This window comes from Misgurnus anguillicaudatus, chromosome 17 (assembly GCF_027580225.2).
Source record: "Misgurnus anguillicaudatus chromosome 17, ASM2758022v2, whole genome shotgun sequence".
NCBI classification, from domain to species: Eukaryota; Metazoa; Chordata; class Actinopteri; order Cypriniformes; family Cobitidae; genus Misgurnus; species Misgurnus anguillicaudatus.
The window spans coordinates 18734119-18756316 of NC_073353.2; the positions used below are offsets into that span (position 1 = coordinate 18734119).

The following is a 22198-nucleotide window of genomic DNA, read 5'->3' on the forward strand; positions in this document are numbered from 1 at the left end:
AGCATTTTTGTATGAATCAACATTTGCATACAGAAGATATAAGCATTTATAGCAAACAGTTTAGCATGTGAGCTTCAAAAGTCTAGAATTTTTATGATATTATCCTACACTACAGAGGGAAAAATATCTGTAAAAATTTTCAGAAAACCTTCCTTCTTGCATAAAATAGATTCAAGCACTTTCAATGACCTATATCCACGTATGTCTATTTTCAAAAACTTCCCAGGGCCTTGAATTATTTCCCTCAGATTCACAAACTTTCAAGGACCCGTGGGAGCTCCGTTTAAAATATCTTCCATCCTGTTCATCAGAACAAAGAAATCCACACAGGCCTGCAACCCCACGAGAGTGAGCAAATGACGACAAACCTTTCACCCTGGGGTGAACCATCCCTTTAAGCTAGAGTGACTTAAAAAAAACATAACAAAAACAGCCTTAGTAGGCAAAATTACAAAAAAAAGAGAATGACTTAAATATCTTGCATATGATCTTTATTTATCTTAAGCTTAAGTAACATTCACATATGAAAGAGAGAAAAAAGTATTAAGATAATATTTTCCTCTGAGATGCATTTCAGCACTTTCAGCAATGCATGTTCCACAGTGTAAAAATATAAATAGAAATGAAGAGTACTCCCAAGTCCCAAAACACACAGCCTGTCACACACTGCAAAAGGGGAAAATACACCATTACTAAGCAAATCTAAAATAACTTTAAGAAAAGTCAACATTTTATCAGGATGATGATTTGTATATACGAGTGTAAGAAAACAACACTAAGAATATATATACAGGACATATCTAGTATTAGACCAACTGGAAAGCTCAATATTTTAATCATAATAGACACTCATTATCTAGATTTCGAAGTGCTAGTCACTGTCATAAGATAAACATAAACTTACCATTCACTCAAACTCATCATTATAGTGTTAAATTTTAAAACCAAGCGCCCTCATGCATTCCTTGTGAGCTTCAATGAGACTTGTGCAACTTTCTTCTCCCTTTTCAATGATGCATGCAAGAGAGACAATGTTAGGTAATGCATCTAAATTTAACACCTCAAATAAAAACAATTGATAAAATATGACCCAGTCTGTGAAAACCAAGCTAAAGTCATTTTTTGTGTGTGATTTGATGTTTTCGATATAAAATCATCCTACATAATGTAAAGAACATTCTGTCAAATAATAACTTCAATATCTTGACCCGAAAGAAAACATGTCAAAGATTAATATCAATGTGAAACTAATAAATGAAAAATAATGAATGTACTCAGATTATGAGACTTTAGCCTGGATTTTACAGATATGGTCATTGGTCACAAATATCTTTACCATGCATCTCTTGCTTTCTTAGTCTCAGGACAGGCACAGCATGGTTTCAATGTCTTTTTCTGCTCTGCCCCTTCTATAGCTGGTAAAGTCTCAACGCTGGCTGCTGACAGATTCGACATCTCCACTTACCTGAAAACAACAGTTGACGATGCATTAAACATTAGCTTGCACTAACAGTTTGCCGAAACAACCAGAAGCGTGTCGAAACTTGCCAACATATTACATCATGTCCTCTCTTATTATCAGTTGCTTGTAAAATATGCTTTACAAATAGATTTAAAAAATATTAAAATAATATTGTTAGGTTTACTTAAATAAGCATTTAGTTACCGATATTAACAATATTTAACGTTACATTAAGTAACCCAAAAATATTTTACATATTTGACATTACTGTGACATCAATGTAATTGTAAGTTACTCCAAATGTGATAAAATAAAAAGGTAACAGATCCAAACAAGCCTACTCTCAGCTAACTTTTAGATGAAATAAAATATCTTACTAGCAAAATTCCACTTACTTGTGTGTGTGATGTAGAGTAATGGTGTACTCACGTGTGCCCTTCCTCAAACAACTTGTCCGCTGCTGCTGTCAAACGAAAGTAACTTAACCCCGTGAAAGCGGAACTTCCGGGTCGTACATTTGAGATTAGTTCCTAAACTAAATCACGTGAACTCACAGTTTGGGGGCAAAAAGAAAATGAAATACGATATTAATACAAAAACGGCCTTACAACATGTATTAAAAATGATGAAAAGATAAAAAGTAAAATATTAAAAGTCCTGTACAAAATAAAAGTCGTTTAAAACGATTTTATTTGTAACGTGTTGGTATATTCGGTAAAATGAAGATATAAACATACTATTTAAATATAATTTTAAAACTAAATTAAAAAGTATTATAAATTTGAAGTTTTAATTGGTTAAATTAACAACAAATTATTTATTTAACAACAATTTATTATTTATTTTAATTTAAACTGTAGAATAAATCACACTACATGACTTAAAGACTGTCCGATATTGTATATTACAATATATTATATATAATATTTCGTCAATGTTACAAAAATAAGAGTTTTGCATGTGTATTATATTCGAATATTATACAAAGTTCAGTTGATTACATTGTTGTTGATAGAATGCAGTTAAAATGTTTTATATATTACATTATAATTTACTTAAATTCTCATTCAAGGCACAAATAAGCAAGGACACAAAGGCAAGAGTATTGTTTAACTAAATATCAGTAAAACAATTATGCAAATGAATTTGGCCTCAGACGTTCAGCCACTGGTTAGTAGAGTCATAGTATACTGTTGTGTCTAAAACTGTGAATACAGAAAAGTGAACTGCAACAACTTTGTGCCATTATAATAATAAATGTGACCCTGTACCACAAAACCAGTCATAAGGGTCCATTTGTGAAATTGAGATATATACATCATCAGCAGCAGCATAAATAAGCTTTCTATTAATGTACGGCTTAATGGGATAGGGAAATATTTGGCCTAGATACAATTATTTGTAAATCTGAAATTTGAGGGTGCAAAAAAATCAAAATATTGTGGCAAATCATCTTCTCTAAATAAAGTCCTTAACAACTGCATCCACTCACAAAAATAACTTTTTTATATATTTATGGTAGAAAATGTACAAAATATCTTCATAGAACATGATCTTTACATAATGTCCTATTGATTTTTGGCATAAAAGGAAAATCAATAATTTTGTCCCAGTGTATTTTTGACTTTTGCTACAAATATACCCATGCTACTTCAGACTTTGTGGGGTCACAATTATCAACACTTTGGTAAAATTTGTCAACCAATTTAGTCATTAAGAAATGTGATATTTTTGCATGTTTTAACAGTAAAGCTCATCAAACCAATAAGCCTTGCCAAATTTTATCATTGAATTAACTATACAGAAATCTGAAATATTACAATATATAAACATGTGTGTTTTAAATGTAACCCTCTTCATAACTTCACGTCATGTAAAATGTACTACAGTGTACAGTTCAGGTGTTTGTTGCCTTCTGAGAATCTAAGATCAGTTACCTGTTACTATACGTGAATGACACTTTGAAATTTAACACTCGATGCTGATGCCCAGATTCTGACGCAATACAGTACAGTGTTCTGTTTACTAAAGATATAGTATGCTGTATCGTGCTGAATGTTTTGCTTTTAGGCCATTTTTAATGTAAACCGATTAACAGGGGAAACTAAAGTCAGCTTCCAAATAATTACCTGCAAAATACAACTGGTTGTTTAGTTTCTGTAGTACCAAAATGATCTTTTCCATTTTGTGTGTTCATTAAAAAGAATCTCTTGGTTATCATCACACAATAAAAGTGCAAGTAATTCTATCACATCCCATTATCATCTGGTTCTATCAGAACCATCTGTCTAGTTCAGATGACAATAGTTGTGATATTCAAAACCTCCTCGTGTCAAAGGACTGCTCCACAGTCCAGATGAGCTTGGCTGATGTGAGCACGAGTCGAAGATACTGAATAGTTGATGAGACAATAGTTAGTTTGACAGAATCTCTTTCTCCACTCCGAACAGAGCCAGAGAACTGTGGTGGAAAATTACTCTGCAATTCATGTGCGTGCGTAAGAAAGAAAGAGAGAGAGAGAGAGCGAGGACGAGAGAGCGAGAAGACGAAGGAAAGTGGATGAAATGGTCAGCATAAAAGAAAGTCCAGAAATAAAGTTGTCAGAGAAGCACGGTGAGAGATGTTAAAGGTGCTTTGGTGATCGGGGTGCTTAGTCAGGGCCTGGATATGGAGAGTCTCACACCTGAGAATCACAGACGCTTCCACTGGAGCGAATGGAGGAACTTGCTGCTACCGCAGTTGAACAGACGCTCGCTTTATGTCTACGGCAGTGAGGTGGCTGTGGAGAAGGAGTGCATGAGACAGAAACAAGAGGGTGTATTTGTCATTCATCCTTTCAGTTCTTTAAGGTACTGTATGCTTTGCTTGCCTCTGTGTTTTAATACAGTGTAGTTGTACAGTATACAGTAGTGTACAGTATGCATGTGTACAGCACAGTAAAGTAAAGATAGTATAGTACACTAGTTCAGTGCTGATTAAATGATCTGTTTTGTCTAATACTTTAATTACAAATGGTAAAATTTGTTAACCCTTGCATGAAATGATTGTGATTAATCTTCCCCTCATTTATGCAGGAGTTACTACATCATGTGTATGGTGGCCATAACATTCCTGAATCTGATTGGCATTCCAATGGAAATTGCCTTTTTAGACGGAAACAGCGGAGTTGGGTGGGAAGGCTTTAATGTCTTCTCTGACACTCTGTTTCTCATTGACGTAGGGCTTAACTTTCGCATGGGTATCATTACCGAGGACAGCGAGGTAAGGATTAGCCTTATGCATAAGAAGCCTCACTTTACCTGAACAACTAAACTAACTAACATATCCCTAATAAACTGTAAAAACTGTGTCCTGTGTATTATGCAGGGAGCTATTCTTGATCTGAAAAGCATTCGACAACACTATTTAAAGAGCTGGTTTGTTCCTGATATGGTGGCAGCATTCCCAGTTGGATACATATTACTATTTGCGGTATTGCATCTTGTTTTCCCGTACACTGGCTTTAATCAATTACACTGTTTCAAGGTGAACTGTCTTGTGAGAACTGCCTTTGTTGTCATTGCAGGGTCTGCAGTACCGTGGTGACTCTCCATCATCCAGAGCAAACAAAATGATGCGCATCTTGATGTTCGTGAGAATCCTCAGTCTTGTCCGTCTGCTGCGTGTGTCCCGGCTTGTTCGGTTTTTCAATGAGGTAGAGAAAGTAAGTAACAAATGTTTGCTCCTAATGATATTTTTGTAATACATCTATGAAAATAGACAAGCGCACGTCATCACATTTGGTCCAGTTAGTCTTTATTTATTTGACACTAATATTGAATCTCTACTTAATAGGTTTCAAATGCTAACCTGGAGGTGATGAGGTTATTCCTGCGGATCTTGTCTTTATTTATGATGATTTTCCTGCTTTGTCATTGGAACGGCTGTATTCAGTATTTCGTACCTATGCTTGAAGAGTTCCCATCGGACTGCTGGGTTAGAAGAGAGAAATTAATGGTGTGCATGTGACATCAGCATATGCATATTTTAAACAGTTTGTGCTTGTAACATATAAAACAAATATCAATTCCATATTTTGTGTCATTGTCAGAATGCCACAGTGGGAGAGAAGTATTCTTTTGGAGTTTTTCGGGCCCTCTCTCATATGACTGCAATATCATATGGTTCCTCTGACACACCAACAAGCAAGGAGTATACCTTAACTCAGCTGATTTACCAATTTAGCGCAACATTGCGCCATACATTTACTACTTTTTTAAATCAGTGATGCTTTTTCTTTACTGTAGATGATGTTGAGCTATGGATCGTCATGACTAGTATTGTGTCTGGTGCAATCATGTACACTGTTATGGTCGCCAACACCGCTGCTTTAATGACTGATGTGGACATTACAGCAAAGGCTTATAAAAACAAGGTAAAAAAAACTTGGCTCAAACAGGATGGTGTATTGCGCATACAGTGCGTTTGGTCAGGTGTTTACCATTTTTGCTCTTTCTTACACAGATGAATCATCTGGAAGATTATATGACTTTTATGAAGCTTCCCAAAGCCCTGCGTATGCGCATTAACAGCTACTACCAGTCCCGTTATGCAGGAAAATGGTACGATGAGAAGGATGTCCTGAAGTGGGTGTCCTCATCTCTCAGAGAGGTACTGCACATACACACATCCATAAGAAATGGTGTTAAATAGCACTAAAAGTGGTTCACCACTATAAAGCACCTATGTAAAACTATAAGAGGTGATATAGCACCACTTATGGTTCTACATAGCACCATTTGACTAAAGATATTTTTAAGATATATGGTGATATTTAGCACCATAGTTTATTGCTTATAGACCAAGCTTAATAAAAAATAGAGTTTCTATTAATTTTATAGCTGCAATAGTACTGTATATTATATAGACTGTAATAGACTAACAGTCTATTAGGTCATATACACTCACCTAAAGGATTATTAGGAACACCTGTTCAATTTCTCATTAATGCAATTATCTAATCAACCAATCACATGGTAGTTGCTTCAATGCATTTAGGGGTGTGATCCTGGTCAAGACAATCTGCTGAACTCCAAACTGAATGTCAGAATGGGAAAGAACGGTGATTTAAGCAATTTTGAGCATGGAATAGTTGTTGGTGCCTGCTTAAATGGTGTGAAAAGGGACAAACATCCAGTATGCGGCAGTCCTGTGGGTGAAAATGCCTTGTTGAGAGAATGGTCAGAGGATAATGGGCCGACTGATTCAAGCTGATAGCAGAGCAACTTTGACTGAAATAACCACTTGTTACAACCGAGGTATGCAGCAAAGCATTTGTGAAGCCACAACACGCACAACCTTGAGGCGAATGGGCTACAACAGCAGAAGACGAGAATGAGTTCACTGTACTAAAATGGCCCCCACAGTCACCAGATCTCAACATAATAGAGGATCTTTGGGATGTGGTGGAACGGGAGCTTCGTACCCTGGATGTGCATCCCACAAATGTCCATCAACTGGAAGATGCTATCCTATCAATATGGGCCAACATTTCTAAAGAATGCTTTTAGCACCTTGTTGAATCAATGGCATGTAGAATTAAGGCAGTTCTGAAGGCGAAAGGGGGTCAAACACAGTATTAGTATGGTGTTCCTAATAATCCTTTAGGTGAGTGTATATGCTAGCTTATTGTCCTAACTACAATGCTTCTGTGCAATATCAAGAAGCAAATTGTGGCCTGTTGCACAACTGAAGCTTATTGGCTAATAAAAACAGGACATATAAGAAAATCGTGCCTGTCAAATAATTTCACGCAGACTTTGATAATGTCATGTATAGTACAACTATTTATAATTACTTGAAAGACTGTTTGAATGGTTTCACTGATTTCTGTTTTAAGGAAATTTTGATCAACATGTGCTCGGACCTCGTGAGAAAAGTTCCTATATTCCAAAACTGTGATATAAACTTCATCAATAGCATTCTGCAGGAGCTTCAGTATGAGGTATACCAGGATGGTGACTTTATAATCTGTGAGAATGCTCCTGGTGACCGCATGTTCTTCATTGAACGCGGTCAGGTCCTTGAAAAGAATCCATTTTTCCAGAGGGAACTGTGTGATGGAGACTATTTTGGAGGTAATAGTCAAAATATGAACTTTATTCAATGCAATACACCGCTTGCAAGATTATGTATTTAATGCTTAATTATCTATACAGTAAAATTGTAGTATTGGCAAATACAAAAATGGGACAAAAGTATGTCAAGCAGTTTAGTATCCATTTGCACATTATGCAAATTGATACTAAATGTGTAGATAAATATTCCTTTAAATGCATATACTGTACACAATACAAAAAGAAAAGTAATGTATTTCCTTGCCCTTTCCAGAGTCGTGTCTCCTAACCAAAGAAAAGCATTATGCCACGGTACAAGCTCAGACTACCTGCCAGCTCTTTTCCTTGTCAGTGGGTCACTTTCAACGCGTCCTGAAAGACTTTCCTGAGATCAAGAGGGACCTGGAGTCATCTCAACAGGATAAAGACCTTCTGTTATGAAGATCATCATTCATTTGGATCATTTGGATCTGTACAATGAACTTTAATTGGCTTAACAATTGTACTATTACTGCACATGTAAAAAGATCAGGACTACAATCCTGAAAGGTAGAAGTCGCCTTATAATAATAACATCTCTTTATAGCAATACACATTAAAGGGACACTCCACTTTTTTTTTTAAGTGTGCTCGTTTTTCAGCTCCCCTGGAGTTGGACATTTGATTCTTACCGTTTTGAAATACATTCAGTTGATCTTCGGGTCTGGCGCTAGCACTTTTAGCATAGCTTAGCACAATCCATTGAATCTGATTAGACCATTAGCATCGCACTAAAAATAACGAGAGTCTGGGTATTTTTTCTATTTAAAACTTGACTCATCTGTATTTACATTGTGTACTAAGAAAATTAAAAAGCTGCGATTTTCTAGGCAGATATGGCTAGGAACTTTAGACGGTTTCAGCAGTAACAACATAAACAAGCGGCTTGCGTGGTCATCACGTAACTTCCGGTAAACTCCGCGAAGAATAAATAACAATAAAGTCCTTTTAAAGTAGTTTATTTATATAACAAGCAAAATAAACAACACGTAGATTACATAGGAACGCAAAGCATTTGTTATTTTCGACGAGGTATTTGTTTAAGAGTTTAGTTTTCAGCAACTAGTCAGACTATTAAACAAACAGAAACCGGAAGTAAAGTTCGGACCTGATGAAACGGTCTATACTCTCGTAATAATCGTAATAATCAGTGACTTTGCTGATGTAACATGGCGGCACCAGGCGTAGTGATTTTACGCACTGCTCGAAAAAAGTCCCCTGCCATTGAAAGTAACCAAGGGGACTATTTTCGCACAGTGCGTAATCTCACTAAATGGTGAAAATGGAGTGTATAACTCTGGGGGAGCTGGAAAATTTGCATATTTTCAAAAAAGGTGGAATGTCCCTTTAACACATTAACCAATTTTGAAAGCTGTATCTCAGAAATCTCTTATCCAAACACAAACAGTCCAAGAGTTTCCTCACCTCATTCTTTGTCCTCTGCTGCTTCTTGGTCCATGTGCTCGCATGCGGATATCCCATGACAGCCCAGTGTTGCCAGTTATAATTTAAATTTGTTTTGGGAACTCTGAAGCTTGTTCATCTGGTTGGTTTCTGTTTCTCTACACCTCCATGATCTGTTGTCTTTTTACTGAAATATCTAGAACAGTGTCTTCCAATGTCCTTTATTTTCCTGTAGAAGGCGCTCATCTTATCTGACCTGGTTTTCAGTCTAAAGACAAATCATTCCTGTTCTTAGAACAAAGATAACCTGAAGCAGAGGAAAAATTTGTATTTTTAATGATGCTTAAAAATATTCCTCCACAATTTTGTATTAACAATGAACACTTACATTTTTAGGGTGACAACTTAATAACAATACCGAACAACATAATAAAAACTAACCGTGATTTAAAATTCTTAAATGTCCTGAGGTCACGAGATTATGGGGGCCCATTATCATTGCAGAGACCTTTATGGTTGCATTATTGTCTGTAAGTTTATTTTAAATTAGGCCTTATGTACACTCTTATTAAAACCATAAACTCTATCTTTTTCATGCTTTTATCTAAAGTGACATAAAGTATACATTTTATCACCATGTATGCTCCTTAAAAATGACCTCATGATCTTTGTGATGCTTAGCATCATGCTCCAATTTTAGCATTGTATTTTGGTTACTTATTTATTAAACATTTCTTTACAATAAGCTATATTCTTACCTTTAAACAAAGTCTGAGCTGGAAGATTTAAAATTACAATTATAAATACAGCTAGTTGAGAATTGTTAAAAAAAAAGTTAAACAGACACAGCTGGATTTCTTTGAAAGTGTTTGACATGAACTTAACTTTGGATCCTCATTTTATACACCTGTGGTGGAGAACTAATCTGATAACATTTATTACCTCCAGTTTTCTTCTCTCAGCTGTCCTTGTGTTTAGGCTACATATTTAGTAAACATGTGTGGACCTTCAAGAAATAAATTTGTGGGTTAATTGGCTTAATTGGTTCTGTCATTTCTGTTATGGTTCACCTCGTTCACCCAAAAATTAAAACTCTGTAATCCTTTACTCAGCCTATCATGTTCTGATAAACACAAAGGAAGATATTTTGAGGAATGTTTGTAACCAAACTGATCAGAAGCACCATTGACATCCATAGTAGGAAAAAATAGAAGTCAAAGGTTACAAACATTCCTCAATCTTCCTTTGTTTTCATCAGAACAAAGAGGTTTATACAGGTTTGTAACAACATTAGGGTGAGTAAATGATTTTTTATGTACTTATGTATTCTCTCAGACACATTTCAATACTGAGAAAAAAACTTCCAATAGTCATTTAGTAAAAAATAACAGAAAAATAACTCGTTTCTCATTTTGTCAAGAACACATTCCACATATAGCGTGACTGCAGTTGTCCATGAGTATTTCATAGAACAACCAATATGTTTTCTATTTGTTTTCTATATGTTTTATAGTTAATTATTTTAATTAAATAGTATGACTCGTTTCATTGAAATATTATCAGCTCATGGAAGACGAATGTTAGACGAGATAGATTATAAGAAGATAAAATGGATTTTGAAATAGCAAAACTGTTTAAATTTTTAAAGATACACATAATTACAAAAGACGAGTGTAATCAGATCATAACGTAGCCTAAGTGAAATACAATAGTGACTCTTACAGCGTCTAGACAGTGATGAGACACGCGCAAATAATTACAGGTGACAAACTTGAGCAGGTAAGGTCATTCATTTCCACCTGAGCCTCGGGCACATGATCCATACGTTCCCGGACGAATTATGTAAATTAGGCCCAATTGTCCAGGGGCCCGCGAAATAGATATACCTGTGAGGCTGCTTCTTCGCTAATCCAGTAGCCTAATGTTCAAACGTTTAGGTGACTTAAAGTTTTTTAAACTATTGTTTTGTTCCACGTTTTAACTAGCTAGCAAACTCATTAAAACTATGGATAAAAACAACAGATTACTTTATATATAGATCTTTAATAGTCATCTTTAGGATATTTGCTTATCATTTTAATTATTTCAAACATTTCCACCTCCAGATGACGAGATGTTTAAGAAAAAGAGAACCATCAATAGTAGACGAAATATAGCGTAAAACCGTAAATCGTGTATATAGCATTTTTCAAACGAGTCAACCATTTTGCGCATGTGACCACAAGCAACCACTAGATGTCAGTAATGCGCCTTGTGTGGTTCAGTTCTGCTTTAGCTCTAGTAATGAAAAATACCCGGATGTGCCGCCAAATTTAAAAGAGTACGGACTACGGAGGTTTATATCTGCTTTACTAAACCACAGTACGTTTGTTACGGTATAGTGATGTTTTAATTTATTATCATAAATGTAAATAACGTTATACATTTATAGAGTGTTTCTGAACTAAACGTGATAAAAAATAGTAGATATCTTGACAGTGTTTGGTTATTGTCACGGTATTGTTTACTTCAGTCCAAACTGTATACACAGTCCAAAGTATGTAACTTACATTTGTTTTTCGTGTCTGTATATAATAAGTGCAGAGAATGTTAAATTAATTTGACAAATTGTTACATATTTGTGTCTTTTACGCCTGTAATTTGCTGAGTTACGTGCAGTATGAATCCTTCAGAGCGTTTCTTCGCGAAGCTGCGGAAACTGACAGTGTATCTGGAGACTGAGAGCAACAATCTTCTCCATACCAGTCAAAACCTAAAAGAGGACGATGGTAAACATGCTGTAGTTAGAAAGACCATAAACAGTATTACAGAAACTTCATATTTTATATTTGAAGTTAAGATCTAAAGTGCAATTTTCCATAGAGACAAAGTGAAATCACCAATATACCGATTTAATGGGATTCTGAGTTCATCAGAGCATAATAATGTTCAACAAGTTTTCTTTGTATATTAACTGGCATTTGTGGTCCTGTGCAGAAGATGCAGAGACTGGAGCTCAAGCATTATACCAGCTACACTCAGAAGTTAGACAACTAAAGGTATTTATATTTATTTATCCTCCCTATGATTTTATGGTTAGATTTAACATGTAACTTTCATGTATCCAGCGGCAAGTTCAGGATCAGGTGGGCACACATGATGCAACAAGTACAGACCTGAGGACCTTCATCCGAAGATGCTTGGTGCTGAAGCAGAGGACCACAGAAGACATTGACAGGCTGAAGAAACATTATGAGAAGTACGGCTACAGACCCCGAAAAGCAAGACAAGATAATACAGGTGAATGTATATCATTTCTGAGAGTGTTTATATTCAAGTGTTGATTCTGTTTGGTTCATTTTATTATTCCTAATTGTTAAGAACTATTATTTTTGTTCATGTGTAGGTCTGGACTACATTTTAGGCTTATTTTGTTTATTTTAACTATGGAAATGGGTTCGTTCTTGCCATCAGTTGTTTTCAGGTTTACTTATGTTGTTGACCAAGTTTATTTTGTTTTAAACTTGTTCATTAGATTTTGTTTAGTTTTTTTTTTTTTTTTAGTTTTGTTTAGTTTCTCTCTGTGGGCCAATTCACACTGTCAACAACTAATTTACACTGATCTAACAACAAACTGATTAATTCTGGATCAGTGTGAATGGGACTTATGGCATAGTTTTCATTTATTCATTGTTTCCTAGTGTCAGTTATTCTGTATATTTAGTTTAGGTTATTGTGTTAACTGATAACACTTAAATATATCCCTAATATTTCTTTGGGCATCTCCATGTTTAATGATGTCTAGTACTAAAGGTATCAAAATGTATAATATCCTGCGTATCAAAACCCAAAAATATATTTTTATTTTTGTTGTTTTATTGTTTCACTTTTTCTACTAATGTTCTACTAATTAATGTAAAGTAGAGGAGCAGGAAGAAAGAGACCAGGAACTGACAGAGGCAATACAGGAAGATGAGGAGATGAGAGAAGAGGTTTGTGAAGATGCTCCTCAGTCAGAGACACCCGAGAAGATGCCACCACCTTTTGTTGACCAACAGCTGACCCCAAAGCTGTCAGACTTCGGTCTGTCTGCACTCCATTTTCAAAAAGTATTCGGTGAAGCGGAGGCACCCCATCATGCTGCTCTAGTGCCAGCTGTGGCTCTGTCACCACCGCCGTTTGTCATGAACATGAAGCCACCGCAGCCAAAAACACCAAAATGCACACTGCGTATGGAAGAGGACGCTCCTACTCCACGACTAGAGGACTTTGGTATCTCTGAGTACACAGTGTGCTGGAACAATGATTTTACCATGGATTTGTTTAAAAAGAAGCCATCAAACAAAAGCAGGTATGCTTATATTACAATGCCTCATTGTGAATATCATTAAGAAATACTGAATCAACTTGTTTTTCTGAACACACAAAGGGGCGGTTTTCTGGACATGGTTTAGATTAAGCCAGAACTAGGCCTTAGTTTAAGACATTTAAGTAGACATGCCTTACAAAAAAACAATACTGGTGTCCATCTTGAGACGAAACAGTGGCACTGATGTATTTTAAGTTATGTCAGTGCAAGCTGTTTTCAGTTACAGTTTTTTACAGACGCTAGGACACATTTCTCAACACTTAGGTCACTTTTGCAAAACTCTTCACACAGTTCTCCTAACCAACTTTCAGCTTGGCAAAGCAGTTCATTTCACATTCAAAATGCACTACAACTACCAAAACACTTTATTTAGGTCTCAAATCAACTTATTCTTCCAGAACACTAGCAAAGGTTGATAGCCAACAAACACACGTTGTCTCTCAAAAAACAATGACCTAAAAAACACTAACAACATGTAGCATTATACAGTGTTTTCGTGTGTAAAACAAGGGCACATCTCTGTTTATAATTCACTGCATTATGTTACTGGAATGAATCAGACATGATGCAGAATTCGTCAATATTTTATGAAGTGTATTCTTAATTTAATTAATTCCAAAATACAACAATTTGTATATCCACTGATACAGATACAATAGTAATGCTAATCTACTTGGTCTTCTCTATTTGGCCAATTGTTTCTATAGCATTTAATTTTAAGATTTAAAATATATTTCATTAAAATATTACTGTAGAAATGTAGCAAATTGCTTTCTTATTTAGTTTTGTATTATGTTATTGTTTTAAACATAAGTTTAACAGTTTTGAAAACAGTATGCAAGCATGTGCAAATTGGCCTGTATGTATAAAGAGTTTTGCCAGTTGTTGTGTCTGAGTGACAAAAGAATTCATGAAATTTGAGAGATGTAGTCATTGAATGCATTTTGTGCCAAAGCAATGATAATTGATCCTTAGTTTAGCCCACATAGACTTCTGTTGTGCTCACTGTGTTAAGAGTTTTGCAAAAGTGTCCTAAGTATTGAGAAATGTGTCCTAGCGTCTGTAAAAAAAAAACGATAAAACCGTTTAAATGTGCAGTTTAGTCTGGGGCTAGACTTTTAAGCCCTGCCGAGGAATCCATCCCAAAATGTGCTACTTTGCTAATATTCATTATATAGTTAGCTGGTATAGTATGGCACAAACAACAGTAAATCATGAGTCTGATTTCAAGGAAATGTATGCACTAAAGTGTTGCTTGACTCTTTCATATTTTGAATTTAGAAACTAAAAAAGCTAGTCTGGTTTTTGAGTTGTTCTACATTGTGAATATATCCAGTACAATAATGTGTCTTTTGTTATTTACAGTGAAACAATGGATCATGATCACAAACCCCCTCACGTCTTCTCCAATCAATCGTATATGCCTGATAAAGGTGTTGTTAATGATAATAATTTAGCCTGGTGTTTTCTTCTGTAATTGTTTATTTGTGCTGATTATTTGAATACAAAATTATATTTGTTTCAGGTCTTGCCTTTTAATCCTCAGTTTTCTGTTAAAATCTTTTAGATAGTTTGGAATCCCCAGAGCCTCCTGTGTTTTGCACCCCAGGATTTAAGATTGAGAAACATTGGGTTCCATCCTCTCCACAGATGAATAAACAGGATAGTCTTGATTCTCCTCCACGTCAGAATTGTCCTACCCCAGAGGTCCCTGCATTTGAGACGCCTTATATCAGCAAGCTCCTAAAAAAAGTGTGGAGCACCCCTAAAAGTATTTTTTATGATGTGTAAATCTGGCACAAGAGGCTTTACTTTAATTACACTGTTGAACAATATCCACTTATAGTAGATACACAGAACGGTATCAATGTATTAATTTCATTCAAACATTATAAATGAAAAACACATTTTTAGTAAGCATTAAGCAGTATACCTCATGAGGTTGGTTCAGTGTGTTCAGAGCTGTATTCTAGTATAGTTTAAATTTGTTTGCCACTTTTGGTCACTGTATACATCCATATTTTTCAGTATTGAAACAAATAAGACTGAGAACATGTGTACAAGCTACTTTTGGTCTGGCTAGTCTTGTCTAACAATGGTTGCGCTCATCCACTGCGATTTTTGAATTTTAGGAGGCCAGACAGGAACAAGGTGAGAGACACAGGAGTTCACAGGAGAGCACCATCTACCTGTCAGATCTGTCAAATGCAAGATGTTTATCAAATGATGCTCCGGAGATGCCAAAAATTCAAAGTTACGAGGATGCCATGCCTAAGATGCCATCTTTGCAGTCACTTTTTGGAAATTCTCTTGCATCGGTTCGCAGTCTTTAATCTTTTAAAAACACTGCAATACTGTTAAACCTTATCATTCAATTGGTGAATCAATACAGATTTCCTTCTCCTAACAGAAAAGTACATCAGGTGAAAGTATCTCTGGGTTGAAGATGGACCTAAAGCAGAGTTCTGCCACCTTGCCAGAAGACAAGGATTGGTGCCTTTCAACACCAAAAGTCAGAGCGAGGTTCCCTGCAGATCCATGCACACCTGAGATGCCTGACATAAGCTTAGTGACACAGGATATCTTAAAAGTCAATCAATATAAATACACACTATGAATTTGCAATGCTAAATATTTTTTCAATATGATGTGTGCAATTTTTTTTAGCTTGTGGCCTAGTGCAAGTCTTAAGTGCCCATTACTGGATTTGTGCTGCACAGCTCTGCAAACAAGTCATACTGACATTTTTGGTCATCCAAACACTTTTAAGCAAGCATTGTAAAGAATCCTAATAAAATAAAGTTAAAATAATGAATAAGTGTTATGGCAGTTGCTTGGTTGTGCAAAAAAATTGCATTCGAGTGAAAGGACTGGCCAACTTCAAAGTTCCAAGACCTATTTTGCTTTACTGGTGAATGTGAAAAGTACATTTGAAGAGTTTCGTTGCAAAACAAGATAACCACCGGTTTTTTTAATTGTTCAGAAATCGCATTTTTTGGTTGTGCATTCCAATTAATTTCAATGCAACTGCAGTTGGTTTGTTTTGATTTAAAACCTTCATAACTTAAAAAAGACAGCTAAGTAGCACCATAAAACAAAATAATAACATGATAACATAATAATAAACATGTTTTGACAAAAATGTAAAAAAATTGTTTATCTAGTTTTGCAACGAAACTCTTCATTTACAGTAAATGGCCATAGCTTTAAAAAAAAGTGGACCACTTAAAGATATACACTTCAGATAGTGTGTAAAAAATAACTTATAAACGTAAAGACAACAAAGTTTAGACCACAGACATGATACTGGAAAAAGCTTTTAATGGAGGTCATGGCAACAGGACTACATCTAAAAACATAGATCTGGTATAAAACCTCATAAAGAACAAAATATGTGGGAAAACAATATATCTACACAACTTCCAACCCCCAAATATTCACTTCAGTTTAGAGGTACTCAATCCTGCCACTAGAGATTTATATTTCTGCAAAGTCTAGTTCTAACTTTACAAACAATAAAACATGGCAAGCAAGATGTTCATTACAGGCTTATGTGAAAAGAAAATAACTGTACTAGGCAGAAATGCAGATTTCCAGCAACAGAATTTAGTAGCTCTGACTGACCAACACCCTGTGTTTGTTTGAATGAAGGTCATGTGTCTTAGTAGGGTCTCATACGTCCTTGAAGTGGGGGTGCACGGTTAGGCGGAGTAATGGCGATGTCAAGGTAATCTCCAATTTGAAAACGTTGAGACTGAAGCGTCATGGAATCATCTGCACCTTTCCGTCCTGAAACTGTATTGCCGATCTCTTTGACCCTGTAAAAAGATCAGAAATATAATTTTAGAATTTAAAAGTACAATTGTACATAGGGCTGTCACAATGATTAAATAATCGTCTCATTGCGATTGTTTGACCTAACCGCGATGATTTTAGATCACCGCAATGATTGCACATCTCTCTAAAAAACACAAGGGGGAGCTGCAGCGCCTGTATAAATGAGACTGTATCAAATTACTTTTAAATATGTGTTATGTGTATTAATATTTACTGCCAGGTAAACCTTTGCAAAAGATTTAATTGAGATAATCACAACAATGTGTGAAAATTATTTCATAAACAAAAAATGTATGCGAATTAATTGCCAAAGCACTAAAATAGGCAATTAATCGTCAGCCACATTTCATTATCATTACAGCCCTAACTCTACAGACCAAGGCAGAAAACCATACACAATTGTGTGACGAAGTTACCTGTAGATTTGTCGTTTAGGGTCTGGATAAACAATGGCGAACCCAAAATGTGTGCCTTTCTTTCTCGCTTCTGGATAGACCTCTTTCACCAAACTTGTCAGTTCTTTCAAAGTTGCATCCATCCTGTTAGCAAAGCAAGACACTATGTGTGATTATACAGTTTTTTAACGTCCAGTAAATTTGTGTTTCTCAATAAGGGGGCTGAGTCAATGGGAGCCTCAACATGACAAAACATTAAGTGTGCAAAGACAGATATTTGGTTAATTTTATACAAGTTATGCCAAGCTGTAGAATATTATTTTTTGTGTAGAATTTTGAATGGGGGGGTCTTGTTGTAAACAAGTTTGTGATTCATCGGTGTAAATCCGATACGATACGTACCAGGTGTAAATCTGAAGCTCGCTGGATGGTACATTTCCGCGGGCGAACTCGTCCATGCGATGATGCCTGCCGTTGTTAGTGGTAAACACTCTCAATAAAAGGGGGCATGTCTGCGGAACAACAAATACATGCAGAGATTAAAACAGCTTTTCTCGAAACACGATCGACAGCAACACAAAATGAGTGTGTAAAACATGTTATAAACTGTTAAAATTAACGCAACTTAACGAATAACTTTCTCCTATAATAAACATGGTTGAAGAAATCGGTCGAGTTTTGTATAGTACAATTTATTACGCTCATCTTTACTCCTTAGAATAGCAAACTAGCTTAGCATGCTAATCGTTAACGTGTAGCATTTATGCATAATGCTTCGTCCAATTACCAAACACACGTAAAGAAACACCAACCTTTTCTCTGTCCACCGGCTTCTCTGGCTCTTTTTTAATTTCTTCCTGTGTTACTCTCGATTCCACAGCCATTTTGGTCAAATTTTGTTGCAAACTGAACGATGAATGGTTCCTACACAACGCCTGTAAATTAGCTCGGCGGCCGCGCACTGAGATGATATCACAGCAGCAGTGACCCAAAGCACCAATCGCAGCCAAGCGTTGACGGCCCCTCAAGTGACGACATTGGGTTGGCCCGTGCGCTCTACTCCGACGCCATTTTGGGAGTCAGATTGTAAATATTAACAGGGAAAAAGTAGATAGGTCCACGTATTTAGGGGCCTTAATATGGTTCACACGTGTGTAGTGGCTGGATGTCGAAACAGGAGGACTCCTGGGAGCACTTTATCCTTCTACAGGTTTCCACGAGACCCGCAGCGGAAGCAGAGGTGGATTGCTGCCGTGAACCGTGAGGGATGGATACCAAACGAGGGCAGCAGACTCTGCAGCACCCACTTCATTTCAGGTATATTTAGACAGAATTGTGCTGTTAAATGTAATGTGCATGCCTTGTATTAACTATAAGAGCGCAAAGGAGAATACTACAGTTTGAAAATGTCTAGTGTTGATGATGGATTAGCAAAAGTAATGCTAATTATTAAGACAGATGCTGCTTTAATGTTTGTAACACCACCACAAAACTGGCATGTTAATTTGTGCAGTGGTGATAAAGTTTGGGTTCTAGGCTAGGTTGCCAAAAACACACACAAAAAGGCAAACAAAACTATTTTAAAACATGCATGAATACCTTTTTCTGAAAATTGTTGTGTAGTACAGTCTGTTTGAAATTAACAAAATCATCTTACCATAAGATTGACAGCTGATGAACAAAATCACTTTAAAAAAACTGTGAGAAAACCATGGAGTTGGCAACCCTGGTTGTATGTAAAAATACTATATTTTGCAGTAAGATGTATTTTTGCTTAGTAGCCTACAAAATACAAACATTGCAATATGTCTTTACTGTAAATATTATATAGATGGTAATTTTTCCTTTTTAATTTACAGGAAAACAAGTGAAGAATCCTAGATCACCAGACTACATACCTTCAGTGTTTACTACAGCACCACTGTCCCCAAATATGAAGGAAGCAAGTGCCTGCGAACTCTATGATAAACAAGAGGCACAAGTGGAGGCAGCCAATGCTTTGCTCTTTCTACAAGGACAAGGACGTTTCTTGGAAGACAGTCACCAAATTCACAGTCAAGAAGAGACGGAGAGTGTTTCCTCTTCACTAAGCAGTTGTAATGAAGAGGAGGATGATAATGATGATGAAGATGACAGAGAGGAGGAAATCTCACTGACAAGTATAATCCAAGGAGATAAGCCAGTAATAAACATCCCAACCACGTCCTCTGACTATCAGTCCAGCCTTGAGGCTCTTAAAAAGGAGAATATGGAACTGAGGGAATCGGTTGAAAAGATGTCTCTCACTGAGGCATCGTTCAGGAATGACCCGGAAAAGGTTAGGTTCTATACAGGATTGCCGAACTATTTTGTGTTTGAGACAGTTATGTTGCTTCTCTTGCCACACATGAAAGGGGACAAAAATACAAAACTTTCAAAGTTCCAGCAGCTACTCTTAACGCTAATGCGACTTCGGCTTGATCTTAGAAACAAAGACTTAGCCTATCGTTTTGGGATAAAGGTTGCCACAGTGACCAGGACGGTCCATCGGATAATCAACATAATGTTCACCACCTTGGTGCCCACTGCTGTTTTTTGGCCATCTAGAGTGGAGCTCAGAAAAAACCTACCTGCGTCTTTGCGTTCCACGTACCCAGACTGTGCAGTGATCATCGATTGCTTTAGGGTGTCTCTGGAAAAAGAAGATATAAATCAACAGGTTGATTCCATGCCCACCCAGTCAGCCTTAGTTAATGAGTTAAAGTATGTCATAGGTGTTGCACCACAAGGCGTGGTCATGTTTGTCTCAAGCGGATCACCAGGTCACGTCACTGACAAAAGTCTAGTGGAGAGTAGTGGTCTCCTCTTCAAGCTACTGCCAGGTGATGTTGTGCTTGCTGAACGTGACTTTGACATCGATGACTTGGTGGATGCCCGCAAAGCCAAATTCGAAATCACTAGTAACTACGTTAAAAGTTGCCAGAGTGGACAGAATGAAGAAGGTCCTTCACTAATGGGTGCATATTCAGATAAGCAGAACGTCCATATGCATGTGGAGCGGGTAATAGAAATGGTCAAGAGAAGATATTGTATGTTGACTGGACCTGTGGAGAGCCCCTTCACAGTCATAGATCGCACATCCAATGTAAGCACTTTTGATAAGATAGTGCAGGTTGCCTGTGCCTTAAATAACCTGTGCATTTCCGCTGCACCTCTGGAGTGATCTCTAATGTTCACAATACTCTCTTCCTTGTTTGAAAGTCCTCTTTGCCTGTATATTGTCTAAATGCACCTTTTCCCCCTATTTTAACAAAATGTTTTATTTTATGTGCCCTGTTTTGTTAAAAGGGGATTTGAACATTTCCAGGAACATTGAAACATTGTGGTATGCAACCTAAGGACCAGTTTATACCAAATATAGACTCAGTTAAACCATCAACTAGAAAATGTAGCTCTCTATTTTATTTTTTTTTACATAAGATTGATGTTTTGGTTTGATATGGGGCATTACATGAGAATTCAAAGTATCCAAAGCACTGAACAAACGGTTTGGTTTCCAGTGCCTTTCTCAATGTGATCCTTTTATCATCTTTTTGCTTTCTGTATAGATACACCATATTTTGGCTTCAACAAGTACTTTTAATGTTGGCCTTGTTACAACCATTAGTTCACAAATAATATTCGCCATTATATACTCACTGAAGCTGGAGCCTGAACTTCAACCAATGCACTTAAAAAAAGTTTTAGTTTGCTATATCCAGCTTTCATCTAACACTGTGTGTGTTCTGATCAGTGGTATGCTCTTAAATAATGCATTGGGTCAAAAAGGGAAAAAAATCCATCCTATAGGTTGTAATTTATCCTATGCTGAACAATTTTAAGCCATTGTTGGATCAAATATAAACATTTTCAGGAATAATTTAACTAAACGGCTGAGTTTGTCCCTTTTTGAAATGACCCAGCATTATTTTCGAGTGTATGGTTAGACAGGCTATGCTAATTGTTTCATATTATTGTTCTACATGTTTTCATGTGTTGTATGTGCAAAGTTTACCATTATAACTCTAAACTAATGTAGCATCTTGTTATGTAGGCTATTGTATGAAAATGTAAGTCCATAAAGATTTGAGTATTGATGTGTTTGTATTGGGAAATTATTTTTCAAATCCATATATTCATCTGAACATTTCAAATCTTGAAAGTTTGTACATTGTGGGATGCTTTCCTGGATAGGGTTTATCCTAGTCCTAGACTAAAATGCATGTCTTGAGCTGTCATAATTTAAAGGCGCTCTAAGCGAACTGACGCGTTTTAAACCATAAAACATTTTTTGTTACATACAGCAAACATCTCCTCACTATCTGCTTGCTGCCTGTCCGCTGATCAAACTGTAAAAAAACGCAATCTCTGTAGACAGCTCAGGCTCGACAAACGGCAATATCAACATAGTGGCCAAACCTAGCACAACAAAACATAACAAAGTGTTCCAGCCAATAAACGACAAGAAGGATTTGGGGGTGGGGGTTGGGCGCGTTCATGAAAGCACGGACGGGAGAGGGAGGGGGAGGCGTTAGCTACGCTCCGTTTGTTTGAAAACAGTTCAAACATCAACAGGAAGTGACGTCGCACATTATTCGCT

The 22198-nt window shown here is 36.4% G+C and overlaps 5 protein-coding genes and 1 long non-coding RNA gene across 12 annotated transcripts; 3 read left to right on the forward strand and 3 right to left on the reverse strand.

Annotated features, from left to right (window-relative positions):
* Positions 1–474: 474 nt before the first annotated feature.
* cox17 (cytochrome c oxidase copper chaperone COX17) lies at positions 475–2009 on the reverse strand. Its single transcript, XM_055214701.2, has 4 exons — positions 1858–2009; positions 1337–1465; positions 905–1016; positions 475–666 (listed from the first exon to the last, which is right to left on the reverse strand). Exons 2-3 carry the CDS (start codon positions 1453–1455, stop codon positions 932–934), a joined length of 204 nt encoding a protein of 67 aa, XP_055070676.2. The 5' UTR covers positions 1456–1465; positions 1858–2009; the 3' UTR covers positions 475–666; positions 905–931.
* Positions 2010–3915: 1906 nt separating this feature from the next.
* Positions 3916–8892, forward strand: LOC129451512 (potassium/sodium hyperpolarization-activated cyclic nucleotide-gated channel 3). Its single transcript, XM_055214703.2, has 10 exons — positions 3916–4311; positions 4537–4723; positions 4829–4933; positions 5028–5165; positions 5297–5458; positions 5553–5646; positions 5749–5876; positions 5966–6112; positions 7341–7578; positions 7832–8892. Exons 1-10 carry the CDS (start codon positions 4130–4132, stop codon positions 7996–7998), a joined length of 1548 nt encoding a protein of 515 aa, XP_055070678.2. The 5' UTR covers positions 3916–4129; the 3' UTR covers positions 7999–8892.
* On the reverse strand, positions 5075–9286 carry LOC129451513 (uncharacterized). Of its 2 annotated transcripts, XR_008646792.2 has the most exons (4): positions 9022–9286; positions 7887–7989; positions 5312–5433; positions 5075–5209 (listed from the first exon to the last, which is right to left on the reverse strand). It is a non-coding gene; the product is annotated as an uncharacterized lncRNA (long non-coding RNA). The 2 variants fall into 2 exon arrangements; XR_008646793.2 differs by lacking the exon at positions 7887–7989.
* A 1345-nt stretch (positions 9287–10631) lies between these two features.
* ska3 (spindle and kinetochore associated complex subunit 3) lies at positions 10632–16166 on the forward strand. 6 transcript variants are annotated; one of them, XM_073855093.1, is made up of 10 exons: positions 11234–11370; positions 11628–11768; positions 11977–12038; positions 12108–12279; positions 12901–13330; positions 14714–14792; positions 14915–15100; positions 15481–15666; positions 15759–15938; positions 16016–16166. In XM_073855093.1, exons 2-10 carry the CDS (start codon positions 11660–11662, stop codon positions 16025–16027), a joined length of 1416 nt encoding a protein of 471 aa, XP_073711194.1. In that variant the 5' UTR covers positions 11234–11370; positions 11628–11659; the 3' UTR covers positions 16028–16166. The 6 variants fall into 6 exon arrangements, with proteins under 6 accessions (XP_073711191.1, XP_073711193.1, XP_073711194.1 ...); XM_073855090.1 differs by lacking the exons at positions 11234–11370; positions 16016–16166 and adding an exon at positions 10632–10778 and having other exon boundaries at positions 11632–11768; positions 15759–16009; XM_073855092.1 differs by lacking the exon at positions 16016–16166 and having other exon boundaries at positions 11233–11370; positions 12904–13330; positions 15759–16009.
* A 486-nt stretch (positions 16167–16652) lies between these two features.
* sap18 (Sin3A-associated protein) lies at positions 16653–18528 on the reverse strand. Its single transcript, XM_055214714.2, has 4 exons — positions 18393–18528; positions 17983–18092; positions 17602–17724; positions 16653–17166 (listed from the first exon to the last, which is right to left on the reverse strand). The coding sequence occupies exons 1-4, from the start codon at positions 18462–18464 to the stop codon at positions 17010–17012; spliced, it is 462 nt and encodes a 153-aa protein (XP_055070689.1). The 5' UTR covers positions 18465–18528; the 3' UTR covers positions 16653–17009.
* Positions 18529–18703: 175 nt separating this feature from the next.
* LOC129451515 (uncharacterized) lies at positions 18704–21695 on the forward strand. The gene is made up of 2 exons (XM_055214704.2): positions 18704–18897; positions 19440–21695. Exons 1-2 carry the CDS (start codon positions 18720–18722, stop codon positions 20780–20782), a joined length of 1521 nt encoding a protein of 506 aa, XP_055070679.2. The 5' UTR covers positions 18704–18719; the 3' UTR covers positions 20783–21695.
* Positions 21696–22198: the final 503 nt, after the last annotated feature.

Excerpts from the sequence above, each read along its gene's own strand:
- cox17 (XM_055214701.2), bottom strand. The coding sequence starts at position 1,455 with ATGTCGAATCTGTCAGCAGCCAGCGTTGAGACTTTACCAGCTATAGAA. Across the intron at positions 1,017-1,336 it reads AAGAAAGCAAGAGATGCATG|CATCATTGAAAAGGGAGAAG; the intron begins GTAAAGATATTT and ends CTCTCTTGCATG.
- sap18 (XM_055214714.2), bottom strand. The coding sequence starts at position 18,464 with ATGGCTGTGGAATCGAGAGTAACACAGGAAGAAATTAAAAAAGAGCCA. Across the intron at positions 18,093-18,392 it reads AGCCGGTGGACAGAGAAAAG|ACATGCCCCCTTTTATTGAG; the intron begins GTTGGTGTTTCT and ends GTTGTTCCGCAG. Across the intron at positions 17,167-17,601 it reads CCTAAACGACAAATCTACAG|GGTCAAAGAGATCGGCAATA; the intron begins GTAACTTCGTCA and ends ATCTTTTTACAG.
- LOC129451512 (XM_055214703.2), top strand. The coding sequence starts at position 4,130 with ATGGAGAGTCTCACACCTGAGAATCACAGACGCTTCCACTGGAGCGAA. Across the intron at positions 4,724-4,828 it reads TCATTACCGAGGACAGCGAG|GGAGCTATTCTTGATCTGAA; the intron begins GTAAGGATTAGC and ends TGTATTATGCAG. Across the intron at positions 5,647-5,748 it reads TTCCTCTGACACACCAACAA|ATGATGTTGAGCTATGGATC; the intron begins GCAAGGAGTATA and ends TCTTTACTGTAG.
- LOC129451515 (XM_055214704.2), top strand. The coding sequence starts at position 18,720 with ATGGTTCACACGTGTGTAGTGGCTGGATGTCGAAACAGGAGGACTCCT. Across the intron at positions 18,898-19,439 it reads CAGCACCCACTTCATTTCAG|GAAAACAAGTGAAGAATCCT; the intron begins GTATATTTAGAC and ends TTTAATTTACAG.
- ska3 (XM_073855090.1), top strand. The coding sequence starts at position 11,660 with ATGAATCCTTCAGAGCGTTTCTTCGCGAAGCTGCGGAAACTGACAGTG. Across the intron at positions 12,039-12,107 it reads CAGAAGTTAGACAACTAAAG|CGGCAAGTTCAGGATCAGGT; the intron begins GTATTTATATTT and ends TCATGTATCCAG. Across the intron at positions 15,101-15,480 it reads TCAGCAAGCTCCTAAAAAAA|GAGGCCAGACAGGAACAAGG; the intron begins GTGTGGAGCACC and ends TTTGAATTTTAG.